The sequence below is a fragment of the Aulostomus chinensis genome, chromosome 12 (assembly GCF_037954235.1).
Source record: "Aulostomus chinensis isolate RoL2024-O1b breed Wild chromosome 12, RoL_Achi_v1.0, whole genome shotgun sequence".
NCBI lineage: Eukaryota > Metazoa > Chordata > Actinopteri > Syngnathiformes > Aulostomidae > Aulostomus > Aulostomus chinensis.
Genome location: NC_141331.1, coordinates 26,550,848 through 26,571,463, shown reverse-complemented (window position 1 = coordinate 26,571,463; position 20,616 = coordinate 26,550,848). Strand labels below are relative to the sequence as shown.

Below are 20,616 nucleotides of genomic sequence, written 5' to 3'. Positions count from 1 at the left end.
AGCTGGTGTTCCACTCGTTCCTCTCGGCTCCACCTTCACCGTCCAAGCTTTAGATGGCCGTTCCCTTGGTAGGGTTACCCATAGCACCATTCCCCTCAAACTTACACTCTCGGGTAATCATGCAGAGACCGCACGTTTTCTGGTGTTGCGTGCTCCCACGGCTCCCTTGGTATTAGGTAGGCCTTGGCTGGAGAGACACGATCCTCACATATCCTGGTCTCAGGGCGGATTTTGGGCTGGAGTGTCGCTTGTCATGCCAATTGTCTTCGCTCTGCTCCATCTTCCTTACAGTAGTCCCAGGCCCGTCGTCTCTCCTCCAGACCTCACTGGAGTTCCCCCTGTCTACCATGACCTCGCTTCAGTTTTTAGTAAGGACAAGGCCCTTTCACTTCCCCCTCACCGTCCCTATGATTGCGCCATAGACCTCCTTCCCGGGGCTTCACCTCCTGTTGGCCGTCTGTATAACCTCTTCGTCCCAGAGAAGGAGGCTATGCGCAATTGTATCACAGAGTCCCTCGCCTCAGGTATCATAAAGCCATCATCCTCCGCAGCAGGTGGGGGTTTCTTCTTTGTCTCTAAGAGGGATGGTGGCCTGAGGCCTTGTATAGATTACCGCCAGCTTAACGCTATCACAGTTAAGAATAAGTATCCCCTTCCCCTCCTAAGTTATGTTTGAGCCCCTAACCCACGCCACAGTGTTCACCAAGCTGGACCTACGCAATGCGTACCACTTGGTACGCATACGAGAAGGAGACGAGTGGAAGACGGCTTTTAACACCCACCTCGGCCACTTCGAGTATCGAGTCATGCCCTTCGGACTCACGAATGCCCCAGCTGTCTTCCAGGCTTTAGTCAACGATGTCCTCCGGGATATGTTGAACACGTTTGTGGTGGTCTACTTGGATGATATATTAGTATTCTTGAGGACATTGGAAGAGCACCAACAACATGTCCGCCTGGTCCTCCAGAGGCTGCTGGAGAACAGGCTGTTCGTGAAAGCGGAGAAGTGTGTTCCACACCACGTCTGTGGATTTTCTTGGCCACGTTGTGGAGAGGGGACATGTTCGAGCTGACCCCAAGAAGATTCAGGCGGTGGAGAATTAGCCGACACCTATGGATAGGACCCAGCTCCGACGATTCTTGGGGTTCGCTAATTTCTATCGGCGGTTTGTTCAGAGGTTCAGCCGGGTTGCTGCCCCTCTCAACGCACTGTTGGGGTTAGGCCTCACAAGGAGTGCCAAAATGTTGGGGCTCGTAAAGGGGGAGAGGATTGGCGATATCTTAAAATGAACTATAAAGAAAATAATCAATTATTAAATATGATTATTACAATATAATCTATTAACGGGGCACCACCCTGGAATCAGGGAACAGCCAATCCTCTGTTATCGACCTCAAAGGTGAACAGGGTAAGCAAATTGTCAAATTTGCTTGGCCAAATTCAACAGCGATTGAATCAATTAAAATTAAACAATAAATTATTTAATGAAAATCAATTACTATCAGGTCTATTCAGTCTCAATCAAATAGAAGGTGTGATTCCGAGCACTGACCCAATCAAACCAGCAATCAAAGTTCAATCCACACACAATAAAACCAGGAGTCGAATTGTTGCAAAATATAACACATTTATTATCACAATATTAATTTTACAATTAACACAGCAATAATCAATAGGTATATCTTCACAATTACGGACTACTATCTAACATCTACTTCTATCAAGGGTGTGTGTGTGTGTGTGAGTGAGAGCGAGAGAGAGAGCGAGCGAGCGTGGGTGCGTGTGCGCACCTGAGCAGGTCAGGGTAACTGACCCAAAATGGCAGACTAGGACGAATAGAGCCAAGATGGCCGCCCTGACTTCCGCTGAGTAGGAAGAGGGGGGGGGCAGGGAGGCAACAGAGTCCTAGTCGTGTGTGTGGAGGTGTGAAGATTCAGAGCAGAGTGGAGGAGGAAAGGAAAGATCTAACCTTACTGTAGATTCAGATTAAATGGCGCCGACAAAGACAAAGAGCTCGCTCCCGCTCGCCGTGTGCACGTACAGATTTCGACCGAGTCTGGTACGTGCGCTTCCTCAAACAAGGTTACAGCTCTTTCGACTTCGTAGACGACCACCGATCATGAACTCAGCTCGGTTGTGGAAACCAAACAGTGATAACTCTTGATGATCAGAGCTGAGGGCCCGGCGGCCCGTCTGATACAACAGAGTTAGCACAGCACAACGAGATAGTGACAGCAATGCGATGATGAGAGCTTGGCGGCTCGTTCACTTGCAGCGTTTACTGTTACACTCTTAACTACGATCTCAGCCCAGACACATTGATGCCTTACTATGATTGCTCCGCTACGAGGCGGAGATGGAGATGGCGCTAGCAGAGGGTCCGTTCCTTGGCTCGGATATGCGCCTCCGCGGTCGACCGGGTCGGGGAATTGTCCTGAGCAACACGTCCCGACCAAACTTGCGTCCTTCTGCAGGGTAGAGGAGATCAGCAGGTGCGGACTGTCTCCTTTGGATCCAAAACAAGGTCAAAAAGAAAAAAGAAGGGATGCACGGATTCTCTGTGTTAGGAGATGAGGAGAACCGCGGTCACGTGACTGAATTGAAGGTGAAAGTCTGTGGACTTGACTCGTCCCGCGAGTTGTAGACTGCTGCTCCACGAGCAAAAGAGAGGAACAAAGGGAGACGTGGTTTGTTGCTCCCTTTCGGCAGACGCTACTTGGTTAAGTTAGCGTACCTGGGAAAAAGCGAAGCTTTTCGGCAGTACGCCTGGTTTTATAGGTCCACCGCTGATGATGACGTGGGTTTCCCCCTTTGAAGAGGATTGCCACACCTCAACCTGGTGGATGGCGGGAAAGTTTTTATTAGTCTTTGTTCTGTCCCATCTCCACATGGAACAGAGGGAAGAAGAAAATGGTGGATGTCAGCACATGGGCTCTGAATCCCAACAGCACTCACCTCCACCCTCCGCCCCTTCTCCTGGTCTCCAGAGGCGGAGGCAGCATTCACAGCCTTGAAGGCCCTATTCACCAAGTCACCAGTGCTCTCTCATCCAGATCCATCTCGACAGTTCATTGTGGAGGTGGATGCGTCGGACACAGGGATCGGAGCTGTGCTGTCCCAGCGATCTGAGGATCAGAAGATCCATCCCTGCGCTTACCTCTCCCGACGGTTCTCTCTCGCCTAGACCCTGAGGGGTCCTCCAAGGCCCCTGAAACCCCCGACACTATCCTTTCGCCGGCCCGGGTAGTTGGAGTGGTTACCTGGGGTATTGAAACGCTGGTAAGAACGGCTCAGCGTACTCAGCCTGACCCAGGTAACGGGCCCCGCAGCCGCTTGTTTGTACCATCCGCTGTCCGATCCCAGGTGCTGCAGTGGGGCCACTCCAGTCGTTTTGTCTGTCACCCTGGTGCTCACCGTACGGCAGCCTTCATCCGCAGGCGTTTCTGGTGGCCCTCTCTGGAAAAGGACACTCGGGAGTTTGTGGCGGCCTGTGACATCTGCTCCCGCAGTAAGGATTCCCACCAACCTCCAGCAGGGCTCCTGCGTTCCCTCCCGGTCCTCAGTCGGCCTTGGTCTCATGTGGGGATGGACTTTGTTACTGGACTCCCGCCATCCCAAGGTAATGATACCATCCTCACCATCGTTGACCGCTTCAGTAAAGCAGTTCACCTTGTTGCCCTTCCCAAGCTCCCGACCACAGCAGAGACCGCTGATCTGCTAGTTAACCACGTCGTTCGCCTCCATGGGATCCCGCAGGACATAGTTTCTGACCGTGGCCCCCAATTCACTGCAAGGGTGTGGCAGGCCTTCTGCAGAGGTATTGTGGCCACGGCCAGCCTCTCTTCTGGATACCATCCACAAACTAATGGTCAGGCGGAGCGGGCTAACCAAGTCTTAGAAGCAGCTCTTCGTTGCGCCACCACCAGCAACCCCGCCTCCTGGAGCAAGTTGCTACCGTGGGTTGAGTATGCCATCAACACCCTAGAAAGCTCAGCCACTGGTCTGTCGCCCTTCGAATGTTCCCTTGGCTACCAGCCCCCACTGTTCCCTAGTCAGGAGTTGGAGGTGGCAGTCCCTAGCACAAAAGCCCATCTTTGTCGATGCCGGCAGATCTGGAAGGCTGCCCGGAGTGCCATGTTGCGGGCCAACGAGCGGTCCCAACGCTCGGCTGACCGCCATAGACGACAAGCTCCTTCTTACAGGCCCAGTCAGAAGGTATACCTATTGGCTCGCGACCTGCCCCTTCCTGCTACGTCCCAAAAGATGGGCCCTTGCTACGTTGGTCCCTACACTATCGACCGCATCGTAAACCCCATGGCGGTACGTCTTCACCTTCCTGCTTCCCTGAAAGTTCACCCAGTGTTTCATGTTTCCCATGTCAAGCCCGCAGTGTCCAGTGCCCTGTCCCCCCCGACCCCTACTCCTCCACCTCCTAGGGTCCTGGGTGGGGGTGACATGGTCTGGGAGGTGAACAAACTCCTTGCTGTCCAGCGTCGTGGACGGGGCTACCAGTTCCTAGTGGACTGGGTGGGGTATGGACCCGAGGATCACAGCTGGGTTCCACGCACCTACCTGGCGGACCCTGCCCTCCTGGAAGCTTTCTACCGGACCCACCCTGGCGCCATCGGACGGTCGCCCGGTATCTCCCGTAGGAGGGGGGGGGGGGTCCTGTTAGGGATCCTCCCTCCCATGCTCTCCATGGCCCTCCTCAGGCTGATTCTAGCACAGGCGCCACCGATCAGCAATCAGCCATGCCTGCAGGCAATTGCCGGGCCAGCTATAAGAGGAATCCAGGACCTTCAACCCGGGCTTAGATCGTACTGATCCCACGTGGTAACTTTGCCGACAAGCTCCTTGGCTTACCTTGCAGTATTACTGTTTCGTTTGTTCGCTTGCTTCTAGCCATTCCTTTTTTCACTCATCCCATTTGACTTTGTTTTTTTCCCCCCCAAGATTCCCCTGGCTCCAAGCTGCCTCTGAGAACCCCTCCGTGATTTCCTCCGCATCTCTCGTCTGCCTCCTCGACTCCTCAACCCTCCACGCCACCCTCCAGGACCCTTCCCTATCCTCGACCCTCGCCTTCACCCCCATCGCTGTCTCCTGGACAAATCCCCACTCCCTGCCTTGCCTTCCCTCCTCTGGACCCTCGTGCCCTCTGTCCCTAGCGGTAGGGCTCCCTTCCCACGGACTGGTTAGTACACGCACACGCAACATTTCACAACGCAAACCCACGCATACACATAGTTAAATTACACATCTCATCTTACACAGCCACGCACCACATTCCCCCCCCTTTTTTTTAGGTCCCTAAGTTAGTGTACATTTTGTCCCTTCCCCTTTTTCTTCCATCCAATAAACAGCCTTCGGGTGGTTTCATCTGACTCCCTGTGTTCTGTCTGTCTGTGGTTGTGCTACCTGGGTCCAGACCCGTTTTGGGTCGCCTTATTCTGAGCCTAACAAATTACATGGTAAGGCAGTGCAAAATAGGGGCTGCAGATGTGTCTGATCACAACCCACTCTATTTAACAACAAATTTAGATGATAGAAGACGACACACAGTGTGGAGACTCAATTTGGGAATAATGAACAATGATCAAACAAGGCAGGAGGTTCAAATGGAAATAAAAAGATACATAGAGGAAAATAACAATGACGCTGTGGACCCAACAATTTTTTGGGTTGCCATGAAGATAAGTCATTGGAGGAAAGCTGATAGCTGAAGCAGCATACAGAAAAAGAGTCAAAGAAGAAGCCTAGAGACTGAATCCTGAGAAGCTAAGGGGACTGGAACAGAAATACCAAATTAGTAACGACTCCAACATAAGTCAGCAAATTAGAGAAACAAAAACCAAAATAGATGACGTACTACTGGATGAAATTGAAAAAAAGAATAAATGCCTTCAGATGAGTTACCATGAAGTAGGCTCAAAGGCCACTAACATATTGGCAAAGCGAATAAGAAAACAACAGGCAATTAATAAAATCTACAAAATGAAAGATCCACTCACAGGTGAGACAGTATCCACCCCAGATGGTATTGGAAAAATCTTCCAAAGATACTACCAAGATTTGTAGGCACAACCTACATCCGCAGAAGAGAATGAAATGAGTGCATTCCTGGAGTTGTTAGCTCGACCTTCAACAGGACGAATACAAAATGGGAAATTAACAGCTGAGATTACAAATGAGGAGGTGAGAGAGGCAATAAATACATTGACAAACAATGAAACACCAGGTGACAAACAATGAAACACCAGGGAGCGATGGATACTCAGTTGAGTGGTGTTAGATGTTTGGAGACGAGCTGACTCCACCGCTCCTTGCTACTTTCACTTGGACTCTCCAAACAACAAAATGCCCCCATCGTGGGCCGAGGCAATAATTACAGTTATTCTGAAACAGGGAAAGGACAAAGAGCAGTGTGCCAGCTACACACCAATTTCCTTATTAAATGTAGATTATAAATAAAATATATACAAAAATAATCTCTAAAAGACTGAACTCCTTTATATCAGAAATAATAGAAGAGGATTAAACAGGATTTGTAGGAGGACGACAGACTCATGATAGCATTAGAAGAACACTACAAACACTGCGGTGGAACAAGCAAGAAAAGACTAAAAGAGCACTTAATTCGTCAGTATAGACGCAGAGAAACCCTGTGACCGTGTCAACTGGACATTTCTGTATAATGGATTAGAGAAATTTGGGTTCAACAATAAATCAATACAGTGCATAAAGACACTTTATCAACAACCAACTGCAAGAATCAAAATCAACAGGAGTCTGACAGATAAAATCCCATTCCAAAGGTCAACAAGGCAAGGGTGCTGTCTGTCACCCGCCCTATTTGCTCTCTTTGGAGAACCACTTGTGCAGCCTACTAGACAGGACCAAGGATCAGAGGAGTGATGGTGAACGATGGAGAGCAAAAAATAGGCCTCTTGGCGGATGACATTATAACCTACCTTGAACACCCAAACAAATCACTCCCTACATTGATGAAGCGTCTGGAGACATTCAGAAACCTGTCAGGGTATAAAATAAATGTTGCAAAGACTCAGATATTAACGCTTAACTACAACCCACCAAAAGAGATCCAGGAATTATTTCATTTCAAATGGAAACTTAAGAGAATTGAATATTTGGGGGTCATAATCACCAAATCATTACCTAAATTATTGAAATCAAACTATGGCAAGATAAGTCAGGAAATACAAAAAGACATTGAAAGATGGTCCACATTGACATTAGATTTAAGCTCACGAATTCAGATAATTAGAATGAATGTTTTGCCAAGGCTTTTATACCTGTTCCAATCTCTACCAGTAGAGGTTCCCCAGTCTCAATTTATGAGATGCAATAGATGAATATCAAGGTTTGTTTGGGGAGGGAGGAAACCAAGAATAAGGTTGGAGACTCTCCAGCTACCAAAAGAAGATGGAGGGTTGGGACTCCCAACTTTTATGCAGCCCAATTAAGGTTTATTGTTGGTTGGTGCAACACAGATTTTACCGCAAAGTGGAAAGAAATGGAAAAACAAATCGGGGAGCACCCCATACAGAGTGTTACAGATGAAGAAACATACCAACAGATTAAAAACCAAGTAGACCCGATTGTGTTGTTTACACTGAAGGTTAGGGTTCAACATAATACAGAAATATAAGATCCAGGGAGACCTTAAAGTGGGTGGCATTGATAGCAATTTTAAACCAGCAAGATACGATAAAGGATTTCAAAAGTGGACAGTGAAGGCAATGACAGCAACGTGTGCGTTCGTGAAAGATGGACAGCTGGAGAGTTTCCAAAATCTAAAAAAAAAAAAAAAGATTTAGATAAAAACCAATTCTATAGGTACCTACAACTGAGGGATCACTATATGAAAAAGATAAAGACGGATCCCTCCAGAGAAGTGAACGCTGCGATTCAAATCATAATTAATACGTACAAGGAGACCAAAGGTAGAACTTTATCAAGATTATATAAGTTTGATATCTAATAAACATTCAACTAAATATATGAATCAAAAATGGGAATCAGAATTACAGATAAAAATTAATGATGAAGAATGGCTAAATACCGTATTGGCCCGAATATAAGACTGTGTTTTTTGCATCGAAATAAGACTGAAAAAGTGGGGGTCGTCTTATATTCGGGGTCTAGACATTATACCCATTCACGACGCTAGATGGCGCCAGATATCATTGAAGCGAATGCTGAACTTGACTCCCCAGGCCAAAGCGAACCCCTGTCACGAAGAATAAAAATAAAAATAGCGGTAGCACGAAGAAGAAAAATAAAAAATAGCGGTAAGAGAGAAAAGAGAAGAAAATAATAGAAGAGATAACAGAAAATGGAGAAACGTAGCGACAATCTGGAGAAAAGTGGGTCGAAGATCGGCCAGGTTAACCGGCAGCTGAGGAGAAGTTATGATGTAAACTTCAAGATGGTGGTGATCAATGAGGCAGCGTCTTCAAACAATTGCAAAGTGGCTGTGAAATATGGTGTCACAGAGTGTAATGTACGGAGATGGAGAGCTCAAAAAGATCACCTAAAAAATGCTCACAGTCAGAGAAAAGCTTTCCGTGGTCCTCAGAGCGGCCGCGCGCGTACGTGGACGAGAAACGAAAGGACGGGATGCCCATCAGCAGAGCTGTCATTCAGCTCAAGGCCGTGGAAATAGCCAAAGAGCTAAACATACCCACCGCTGACTTCAAAGCAAGCCTCGGCTGGTGTAAAAGAATGATGCGGCGTAACGGACTAACGCTGCGACGCAGAACAAGTCTAGCCCAGCGCCTGCCCTCTGACTTTGGAGAGAAGCTGTTGTCTTTTCAGCGCTATGTAATCAACTTAAGGAAAAAGCACTCTTACCCACTGGATCAGATTGGCAATGCTGATCAGACACCTGTGTTTTTTGACATGCCAACTCCTGTCACTGTATACAAGAAAGGTGAGAAATCAGTTATTAGAAAATCCACTGGAAATGAGAAGAGCCGCGTTACCGTCATGTTAGCCTGCCTCGCAGACGGAACCAAACTCCCTCCGTATGTGGTTTTAAAACGTAAGACAGTACCTAAGGAGGCGATGCCAGCTGGCATTATTGTACGTGCCCAGGAGAAGGGCTGGATGGAGAACGAGCTTGTAGTGGACTGGCTCAAGGTTGTGTAGGGCAGACGGCGTGGGGGACTCAGAAAAAAGAGGAACATGCTGATTTTGGATGCATTTCGTGGACACTTGTCTGATCCAGTCAAAAAACAAGTGAAGGCGATGAACGGTGACTTAGTGATCATTCCGGGGGGAATGACAAGTCAGCTGCAGGTGTTGGATGTTGTAGTCAACAAACCATTCAAAGACAATCTGCGAAAGAAATACACAGAGTGGCTCCTGTCTGGTGATCACGCACTCACACCGACAGGAAAGATTCAGAAGCCTTCGGTACGTTTGCTCTGTGAGTGGATCCTCCACGCATGGGATGCAGTTTCCCCAAAGAGCATCATCCACGGGTTTAAAAAATGTTGTATATCAAATGCCCTGGACGGCAGTGAGGATGACGTGCTACGGGAGGAACCAGCGGAGCCAGAGGATGGGAGTGAGGACAGTGACACTGAGCACAGCGAGGCAGAGGATGTTTGTGAGGAGTAATGTTCTGTCATGACAGATCTCAGCTACTCTCAAGTTGAACCAGTTTGCATTATTTTATTTTTCCTTATTCAGATTTGTTTCAAGACTACAGTTACAGTTAGACTTCACTTTGATGGTTAATGCAGTTATTGCAATTTGGTTGTTTTATCACAATAGATTGGTTTATTTAGATTTCAAAAACCAGAAGCCATTCATTTGCGAATGTGATTGCACTTTAGTTTACATATTTCAATGTTGAGATATTAAGATTTGAATGAGGCAAAATAACATGCTTTTTCTCTCAAATATATTGTTATAATCATTTGTTTCAGATGTACTGTAATTATTTTCTGTATAAAAATTAATTTGGTGTTCAAAAAGTCTTTTTTCAAACTTGAGTCTTGAAAAAGAGGGGGTCGTCTTATAATCAGGGCCGTCTTATATTCGGGCCAATACGGGACGTGGACAAAACACCACACATCCATGAGTTCTCGGATCCGGAGGGAGTTCTCTTGGAAATACGATACGATACGATTTTTTGTTTCACCAAGATCAAGAGTGAACAGTTGAACAAAAACACACCCTGTTGGAGAGGCTGTGGACCACTCGCATATTTTTGGGGAATGGGATAAAATCAGACGATTTTGGCAAATAATACACGACACATTGGTTAAAATTCTTGTATATCCAATTCCTTTGTCTCGTAAGGTCCTGTATTTATGTAATTTAACTGCAGAGAATGTGAGAGCGGAAGACCTACACTTGGTAAAAGTACTATTGAAAGCAGCCAAAAAAGCCATCACGAAGAAATGGGGAAAGGACGACCCCCCTACAAAGGACCAGTGGACCCACCTTATAGAGGACATTGACAAAAAGGAAAAAATGATCCATGGTCTACGGCTCCAGGAGGCTCAACTGAACGAGAGATGGAAGAGAAGGACATCATCTGTGTTCCATCAGCGACAAACCATACAAGCTGACTTAGTTTAAGAGGATGGAACATGGACTAATGCTTTGATAGTGACTCCCATATGTTGATTTATGTTTGTAGTTGTATGTTTTGATGTGTATGTTACATCTACTCATGGAGAACTCATGGATGTGTGGTGTAACCACCTTAACAGGGTCTAAGTGAGCTACAGTAATTTAAGAAATGTTTCTATATCTGACAACGATCAAAAGATTCCAAACTCGTTAGGAGCCACGATGGAAGAGCAACAACAAGGAGTGACACGGATGTAAAATGTATTAATTTTGCAATACACCCTGTTGTACAGATTGTATGAAACAAAAAACAAACAACCTAGTGTGCACACTTCATAAACAAAACAAACACTTCCTTGGGGCCCATAAAGTTCTATGGTAGATGCGTGTGTGTGTTGTATCTGTTTGATGTCGACTCGTCCTCTCCGAGATCCGCCCCGCAGGCAGATCGCACTGCTCAGATGACTTGGATCCTCAGTCGTTCCGTCCACCTTTTAAAACCTGACCTATAGGCAAGGTCAAACAGTTTTGTTCATTTAACAACATTCACTCTCAGATGCATAAAAAAAAAAGATAATCGTCAGGACATGCACCCACTGCATAGACTGACTTCAATCTCCATCTCAATTTAAATATCTCTCTCTTTTGTTGTACAACATTTTATCTTCATGAAAACAGTGTTTCAATATCACTTTTGATAAGTAACAGTAACATTCAAAATATCATTCAACATATCAATATCAACCATATCAAACGTCGTGCAAATAAAATTAACTATAACCATACTGAGATGGGCTTAGAGTTACTGAAGAAGGATGCTTACATTACTCTTTCACTATAGGCCTGTTCATGTGAGAGAATCGCACCAAAAATTCTCCAGCTACATTTATCTCAGTTGGTCAACATACATTCAGATAAATTCACAGCAAAATAGTTCACATTCATCCTATTAAGCACATATTAAATCACCAATTCCCCTTTTTCATTCACATCAACAAAAAACAACAACCAGGATATGTATATTTTCAGGGATATTGCACAAAAAATATAACCGGAAGAGCTAAAAGGCAGCCTCACCGTTGGTCTGTCTGCCTGTCTTCGGCTGAGATCGCAGCTCCTGAGCCTCGCCGCGGCTCTCCGCGTGGTGCTTGATTAGCTTGTTCGGCACAGAGCTAGCATTAGCACGGCGACGACGGTTAGCATCAGCGAGCTTTCCCTCCAACATTCCACCGACGTACCTCTCCCTGTCCGCCAGTCCTGAGGGCGTCCGTCCTCTCCTTCGCTCACAGATGAACACCGGTCCTTTCCCACTCTCGTTCGCTTTCCGCGTTTTCCCGGACTTGTGGCCGCTCCACTTGTCGCGCCGAGGTCGGAAAAAGTGCGCCCGTGATCCGCCTTCACCGTGCAGACCCAGCACAGTTTCTGATTGGCCGCTCGGACTGAGCTCTCGCGTGCGCTGCGCGATGCGATCAAGTGCGGTGGGATTTCCACACTTCCCCGATGAAACCAGTGATTCTCTCTCAATATTGTTAACCCGGTAACAAAAGGAAAATATCTCAATAAAAATTAAAGGTTAAAAAAAGTGCTTTACTTGTTGCTGGAGTGACAACGTTTGGCAGCCTATTATTCCAAAGTCAAAAAGCCCTACAAACAGCGGTTCTTTTCATTGCTTCTGTCCTGGGTTGAGGACTTGTAACATGAGGCCGACTAACTTGTCTTGTTCCATGTTCATGTCTGTCATGGGAAGAAGTTATTCTTGAGTACAAGGCTTGTTTGATGCAACTTTATTCCAGTCCCTCCAGCATTTTGCAGCTCTGTTTTATGATTGTTGCGGCCTAAAATGCTGGATTTTGTGGCAGCTTCTGTTAAAAGTTGCAAGGTTTTTAAAGTTTTTCTCTTCTTTTTTTTTGCAAAAGCACCTCAAAATTTGGATAAATAATGAAACTTTAAATACTCATATTCAAACTCTTTTGATTGTACCACAGGGTTCATGCATGGGGAACCAATTCACTGCCACTTCCACGTGGAGTTTGGGCAAAGTGAAGAGCACCGTCCTTAGTGGGGATTTTCACGGGCAAATGCGTCAGATTTCCTTCTCACACAAGTCAGCATGTCTGCCAGAAGAAACAGGAAGAGTAAATGATGATGTAATGGGTGACATGAAAAGAAGGAGTGCTGCGATTGGTCACAGTTTTATTAAAGTTGCAGTGATTGCATAAAATCGCTGGGCTTGAAAATTCACAGGGATTTCTTGAATTTGTGTTAATAGTTGCGATCGCAACATCGCGAATCCCTGGAGGGACTGATTAGCACCTGTAGCCATGTCCTTCTTGTTTTTGGGTAAAGGAATAACTTTTGCTCTTTCCACACAGACGGACAAACACCCTTGTGTAAACTTAGATTCAGAATGTGGCATGGGTTGTGACATATTGCCAAAAACATTCCTAACCCTAACCCATTGAGGTTGTCCAGTCCTGAGGGGTTTCCACTGTTTACATGAATTAGAAGGGTTTCTTCTGGTTTGACTTGAACAGTCATGGTTGCTGGTGCCAGACAGAATCTGCAGCTCTGCTGAGATGTTGTCATTCGATAGAGTCAGAAAAAGAAGGTCACTGAAAAGCAAAGAGCGGATGTTAGTCGTCTTCATGTTGAGGGAGGGGCTTCAGGTCAGCAGTTTAGATGATGGAAATAACCTGGGCTTTCATGTCGAGGCCAAAAGAACTGCAGATACCGCAGGGACTCGAACCCCGTCCCAGTAAACCAGGAGTACCTTTACCAGTATCTTTTACTTTTTAACAAAAACATGGAAGCAAAACCTGCATTATCAACAGCATCAGAATTATCAACAGTGGCACCGTTTAATATCAGGCACTCGACGTTCTGTGTGTTTTTGAGCAAATCCTGATGATGGATCCTGATGCAGTGAGAGCAGATGTGAGTCAGAGATGTTGATGAAGCAGTGAATTCATGGTGTTCTAAATGCTGTTGATACCACAGGAAAAGAAACCAGTGAGACGCCACCATTGGAGGTGTCAGAAGAGGTGCACCTGATCTAAGTAAGCTTTGATAACTCGAATTTACACATTAGTAATCTGGTGTTAAGTGGGATCAACACATGGAGTGGGATTAATACCACAGTTAACAAGAGCTGAACTTCTGCTGAAACAAGAAGGAGGCTTCAGCTGCGCCTAACCTTCCTCAACTGGACAACAGACGTTCCATTCAAATCTGGTTCCTGAATCTGTGAAGGGAGGGGCCTCACATTCATTTACAACTGAGGCTGAAGGGGAGGGGCCTCACACTCATCTACAGCTGAGGCTGAAGGGGAGGGGCCTCACATTACATGTAAAGCTGAAGGGGAGGGGCCTCACATTCATCTACACCTGAGGATGAAGAGGAGGGGCCTCACACTCATCTACAGCTGAGGCTGAAGGGGAGGGACCTCAATTACAGGTAAGGCTGAAGGGGAGGGGCCTCACACTTTTAATCACATCCTTAGTACTCACTTATTGAATAGAAGCTGACCTCATCACAGTTCTTCCTCAGAACCCTGTCTTGTCTGATCACTCCTTAATTACATTTGAATTTACACTAACAAATTATATCCTACCTGGGAAAAAGTCCCGCTTCAGTAGAAGTCTATCTGACACTGCTGTTTCTAGATTTAGGAGCTTATTCCAGCAGAACTTGCTGCCACATCTTGTAGTCATATAATGGGCAGTTATGCTGATTCCACCCCCACCCAGGTAGACTATCTTGTGGACAGCACTGCAGCAGCACTCCTTAGGACACTTGATGCCATAGCTCCCCTGAAGAAGAAGGTTATCAACCAGAAAAGAATAGTTCCCTGGTACAGCCCAGAGCTGCATGCCTTGAAACAGAAGACCAGACAACTGGAAAGGAAGACAGATTCCAGCCAGCATGAGGAAGTCCGCCAAGCCTGGAAGGAGAGTTTATTAATATATAAAAAAGAACTCCGTAATGCTAGAAGCGCTAACTACTCGTCCCTGATAGAAAAGAATAAGAACAACCCCAGGTTCCTCTTCAATATGTGGCCAGGCTCACCAAGAACCATAGTGCTGTTGAGCCATGCATCCCCCCAAATCTCAGCAGTAACTGTCATGTTATGCAAATATAAAAAGAAGGTTCTGCTACGATGAGGTCCAATACTGTCGGCTTTATTTCACATAGCTTTACTCACATGCCATTCACTGAACCAATTCTTTACGCAGCACGCCCATCGATCATGTGCGGGCCAATGGACCATACCAAATACAAAGGGGTGTCTGGGCCAAACTATTACACAGTGCATGTAAACAGATCACATCACATCTCTCCTTTTAAGTAAAACAATGAATCTTTTAAATTGTTTTTCTGCAGATATAAGCATGCACAACTCAGGTAACAAAATCAAAGACTCTTCTTTTTGCCCAAATCACCACATTCCCTTTTCAATTCCTACTCAAGCAAAATATGAACATCAAATAAACCATTTGCACTGTATGCTTCAATATGTAAGAAAATGGCATCAACAGCTGCATCAAAAATCACTCACAAATCAGTTTACACCCATCCTTTTTTCCCTTTTTTTTTTTTTACAAGTCAAGTCTAATGGGTTTCACAATAGGTCTCCCAGACCTCGTTCTGAGAATGCTGGATTGTGGGCTGGCCCTGGGTGTTGGGACCTTTGTGGCTGATACAGGAGTGGGTACAGCTGCTGGGGTAGTGCTAGTGTTCTCAGGCTCACCCATTGGAATCAAGTGATGGCGGTTTCTGCGCACAGTCCCATAAGGCACATCGACCATGTAGGATCGTGGTGTTGTATGCTCGCCAACCACAGTCCCTGTGACCTTTGTGTCAGTTACCCACACAAACCCAGGTGCAAGCTTGCCAAGAACATGCGCCCGTGGTGCCTGTCAAGCCAGTCTCATCTCCTTCTCCTTCGAGCTGACAGTCGCGTTGTGAGGAAGAGACGGATTCAGCAGTGGTCCGGAGTCTAAGACCCATCAGCAGTTCTGCTGGGCTGAAGTCGTTCTGGAGAGGAGTCGACCGGTACAGCAGTCTTTGTGAGGGAAAGGTTTGCTACTTCCACGTACCTGGAGTAGTAGTTAACGACCAGCAAGTACATTTTCCCTTTCAAAGTGAACAGGTCAGCCCCCAGCTTTTGCCAGGGTCTCTCCGGGAGCTCCGAGGGCATGAGTGGTGAGCTCTAATATGCCCAGACCGCTGCATAGCTTTGGGTAGCTGTCCTTCAGGGTCTGTATGTTAATGCTGTCCAGGCGAGCTACTTGGCCCAACTTCATGCTGGCTGACCTACTGAGCAGAGCTGTGTGTAAGCTCCTGATCACAAACACTTCCTCCACAGTCTCTCTTTCTCCCCTCCACAGCAGAATGTCCGTGGCCCCCAGCACATCTAGCGGGACACCGCCTGGACCCAGCAGAGGTTTAGGTGCTTTCTGTAGGGAGGGTTTGTTGCTGGTGTACACTGCAATGAAAACATAATCTGGAATTACAGTTACATCTGCACCGGTGTCAATTTTGAACTGGACTTTTTTGTTTTTCAGTTTCAGATTAACAGTCCATGGGTCTTTTCCTGCTGTCGTTAGGATGGTGTGATGGACTTTTTGCACATTTGCAGCACTGCTGGTTTTTCTCTGCAGTAGCATGACTGCCCATCTCTTTCTGAGCCTTTGGCTTTTTGTGATACTGCTGCTTGCCTCTGAATGCAACTCTATCAACTTTAGCACACGTATCACCTCGCAAACTTGTTTGCTGACGTTTTATTTCTTCACTCTGCCTTGCCATGCTGATTGCTTTGTCTAACGTGAGGTCTTTGTCCATCTGCATACGTTCAGACTGTTTTGCGTCAACTAGTCCTACCACTAGTCTGTCCCTGATCAGTTCGTTATGCAGAGCACCATACTCACAATGTTCTGACAATGTGTACAAAGCAGTCACAGAGGAATCCACACTTTCATTTTCCCCTTGCTTCCTCATATTAAAGCGTGCCCTCTCGTGTATCACATTCTTTGAAACAATGAAGAACGCATGGAATGCATTCCTTACCGCGTCGTACTGCCTCTGATGCGCGTAAGACAGGTTCAGTCCTTTCAAAATGTCATCCGCCTTGTCGCCCATACTGTATATCAGTGTGTTTACGTGATTTTCCTTGGAAGATGAGTGAAGGTTGCTGGCCTGCCGAAACCTCTCGAACCTCGTAATCCATCTCTCCCAGTCCTGGGGGTTGCTGAAGTCGAACTGCTCCGGCGGTTGAATTCTGAACGTCGCACCTGGCACCGGCATAGCTGCTGCTTGTATCCCCGACGCGGAAGCACTCTGGCCGCTCCATGGACCCGGCTCGTCTTGCTCTCCATCCATCACGTTCACACGTTTCTAGTCAACTTTATACTTTGTAAACTTAACTCCAGACACTCACCCGTAGCCACTCTGACACCACGTCGTGTTATGCAAATATAAAAAGAGGGTTCTGCTACGACGAGGTCCAATACTGTAGGCTTTACTTCACGTAACTTTACTCACATGCCATTCACTGAACCAACTCTTTATGCAGCGCGCCCATCGAACATGTGTGAGCCAATGGACCATACCAAATACAAAGGGGTGTTTGGGCCAAACTATGACACAGTGTATGTAAACAGATCACACCACAGTAACGACTTCGTATCTTTCTTCACTGAAAAGATTGTGAACATCAGAACAAAGATTGCAAGTAATGGAGGACAGACTACAGTCCCCATAGAAGCACCTCCCAGACTTGGTGCTCACTTGGACAGCTTCTCCCCCATCGACATGTCAGACTTAACTTCTGCAGTCACTTCCTCCAAGTCAGCCACTTGTCTGCTGGATCCCATCCCAACAAGCCTACATAAGGATGTCTTCTCCCTGGTCAACACTTCTATATTGAACCAAATTAATCTTTCCTTAGTCACAGGTTATGTGCCACAGGCCTTTAAGGTGGCTGTCATCAACCCTTTACTTAAAAACCTTCTCTTGACCCAGATGTTTTAGCCAACTATAGGCCGATATCCAACCTCCCCTACATCTCCAAGATCCTTGAAGGTTGTCCTGGAGCAGCTACATGAACATTTGCACAGCAACGAGCTCTTTGAAGCCTTCCAGTCTGGATTCAGGGAACACCATAGCACTGAAACAACACTGGTCAGAGTCTCTACTGATCTTCTTATAGCTTCAGACAGAGGTCTTGTCTCTGTGCTTGTCCTTTTGGACCTCAGTGCTGCATTTGACACCATCGACCACAGCATCCTGCTACAGAGACTAGACCATGAAATTGGGATTAAGGACCTGCCCTAAAATGGGTTAAGTCCTACTTATCTGACAGGTTTCAGTTTGTTCATGTTAATAATGACCATTCAGAGTATAGCAGAGTTACATATGGTGGACCACAGGGTTCAGTTTTAGGACTGATTCTCTTCCCTCTTTACATGCTCCCATTAGGTGACATAATCCAGAAGCACTCAGTCAACTTCCACTGTTATGAGGACGACACACAACTCTACTCGTCGATGGAGCCAGACGGCACAACCCAGTTCACGAATCTGCAAGACTGCCTGAAAGACATTAAATCCTGGATATCTTCTAACGTCTTAGTGCTCAATTCAGATCAAACTGAGGTCATCATGTTTGGACCTAAACCCCTCAGGGACACACTCTCCAACCAGATCACTACTCTAGATGGCATCACCTTGACCCTGAGGACAACTGCAAGGAACCTTGGAGTCATTTTTGACCAGGACCTTTCCTTCAGCTCCCACATAAAGCATGTGACCAGGACCGCCTTCTTCCACCTGCAGTATCGCTAAGATTAGGAATATCCTTTCCCAGAGTGATGTTGAGAAACTGATGCATGCATTTATCACTTCTAGGCTGGACCACTGCAACTCTCTCCTGTCAGGATGTCCAAACAACTCTCTAAAGAGTCTCCAGCTGGTCCAGAACGCTGCAGCCAGGGTTCTGACAGGAGTTAAGAAGAGAGAACACATCTCTCCACTTTAGCTTCTCTCCTTCCTGTAGGATGTAGAATCCACTTCAAAATCCTTCTGCTGACTCATCAGGCCCTCCATGATGAAGCTCCATCCTCTGAAAGAACTCATTAGTCCCTCCTGTCCTACCAGAGCACTCCGCTCCCAGAATGCAGGTCTGTTAGTGACTCCCAGTATCTCTAAAAACAGACTGGGAGGTGGAGCCTACAGGTACCGGTTCCTTTACTGTGGAACTAGCATCTCTCCATGGGTACAATACAATATCTTACAGTATCCATCCATCGATCGTCATCTTCCGCTTATTCCTTACTAGTAAGGGTCGCGGGGGGGGGGGCTGGAGCCTATCCCAGCATCTACGGGCGAGAGGCGGGGTTCACCCTGGACAGGTCGCCAGTCCATCGCAGGGCCAACATACAGAGACACAGCTAAATACTGCTGTATCACAGTAATTACATGGGCATGGCAACTGGGAACTTACAGTAAAGTTTTGTAGTTTTATTGTAAATTACTGAGAAATTATTACAGTAAATTGCTGTGAAAATATTTACATCTACTTACTGTTAGAGTAATGCAATTATTATCCAATTATTTAATGTAAATTTACAGTGAAAACACTTACAGTGATATTTATTGATGCTGCTTTGAAAAAGCTGATGGGGATCTTGATAAACTAAACTGAACTCAGACTTCAAACTAAAACACAAACTCACCTGATGACACACAGGAACCAGGGGGCGAACACCTGGACAGGAAGGGGCTGACACCAGAGGAACAGGGCTGGGAGTGACCAGGACTAACGAGCTGACGTGACACAGGAGAATGACTGACAGGCAGAGGACAGACAGAAACAGGAAGTGTAGAGCAAACCAAGGCATGGGGGGCGGGGGGTGCTTTCAAATTATGAGAAGACCTGATCACAAACGAGACAGACATCCTAAATCTGTTCGTCTACACAGACAGATATTTTAATGTAACTTCTTACTTTCAAATGAAAGCAACAATTAATATTCACATTTAATAATTGCATTTTATGGATATTCACTTTGATAGTAATCAAATCCCAGTGGGCTTCCGCGTTAATCGGAAATTGGTGCATGTGAACCTGACCATGGTTGTTGTGACACCAACAAACCAACGACAGTTCTTGAAAAGATTCTCAATTCATAATTTCCATCAGCAAAACAGTGTCATCAACTTTGACTCTTGTTAGCATAGCATTAGCTTTCCTCTTGCTAGCTTAGTGGACGACATTTATCTCCCATTGCCACGACATATCTGAGGACCGTCCTATTTAGTGGAGTAGTTTTCATGACACAAGAACTCTAAAGGACTATAATTAACTTTCCAGGTATTAGTCAGAACCTCAGCTGTTACCATGGTGATTTAGAATTCAAAACACTTGGCAAAATAAATGTTCTTTTTTTTTAACCGTGCAGTGACGCTGGTTTGAGCCTGCTACTGCACTTTGAGGCGTCCGTTATCTGGAGCTGCTGGATGATGAACACATAAACTCACACAATTCAAACAATAACAATCAATTCTTCATTGCAGTTGAACAGGTTTGGTTCATTTCTTGTATTTGGAAAATTTAAAAACACAACACACAACCGTTGGTCTTCATTGATCATTAGTTTTTATTTGCACAGGGAATTAAAAAAATAATGAACATGATCAATTTTCCATTAAAAAAACAAAAAAGGTGGAGAGAACATGAACACAGGTATTGGCAGAGAGGTGTTTTTGGCCTTCCTGCGGCCCCTGGAACGGTGCACTGGTGTGTGTCCTTTGGGGGAAGGTCAATGTCTCCGTCCTCTCTGAACAAGGACAGTTGAACTAAATAGGCTCAATAGCACAAGGGCCATGGCCCCAATGGCTCCTCTTTTTTTCCCCCGTCCTGTTCAGCAGCAGCATCCATGTTCCTGGTGCCTCGTTGTACTGAAGCAGTTTTACTCTGCAAAGGAGGAACCTGATAAACTCCTCCTACTGCCA

The 20,616-nt window shown here is 46.1% G+C and overlaps 2 protein-coding genes across 4 annotated transcripts in view; both read right to left on the bottom strand.

The window, feature by feature from the left end:
• Positions 1-20,616, bottom strand: part of LOC147252619 (transcription factor 7-like 1) — an 87,735-nt gene that overhangs the window by 15,648 nt on the left and 51,471 nt on the right. The gene's annotated exons all lie outside the window — the stretch shown is intronic.
• Positions 15,757-16,984, bottom strand: LOC147252624 (uncharacterized). Its single transcript, XM_086221098.1, has 2 exons — positions 16,237-16,984; positions 15,757-16,091 (listed from the first exon to the last, which is right to left on the bottom strand). The coding sequence occupies exons 1-2, from the start codon at positions 16,982-16,984 to the stop codon at positions 15,757-15,759; spliced, it is 1,083 nt and encodes a 360-aa protein (XP_086077224.1).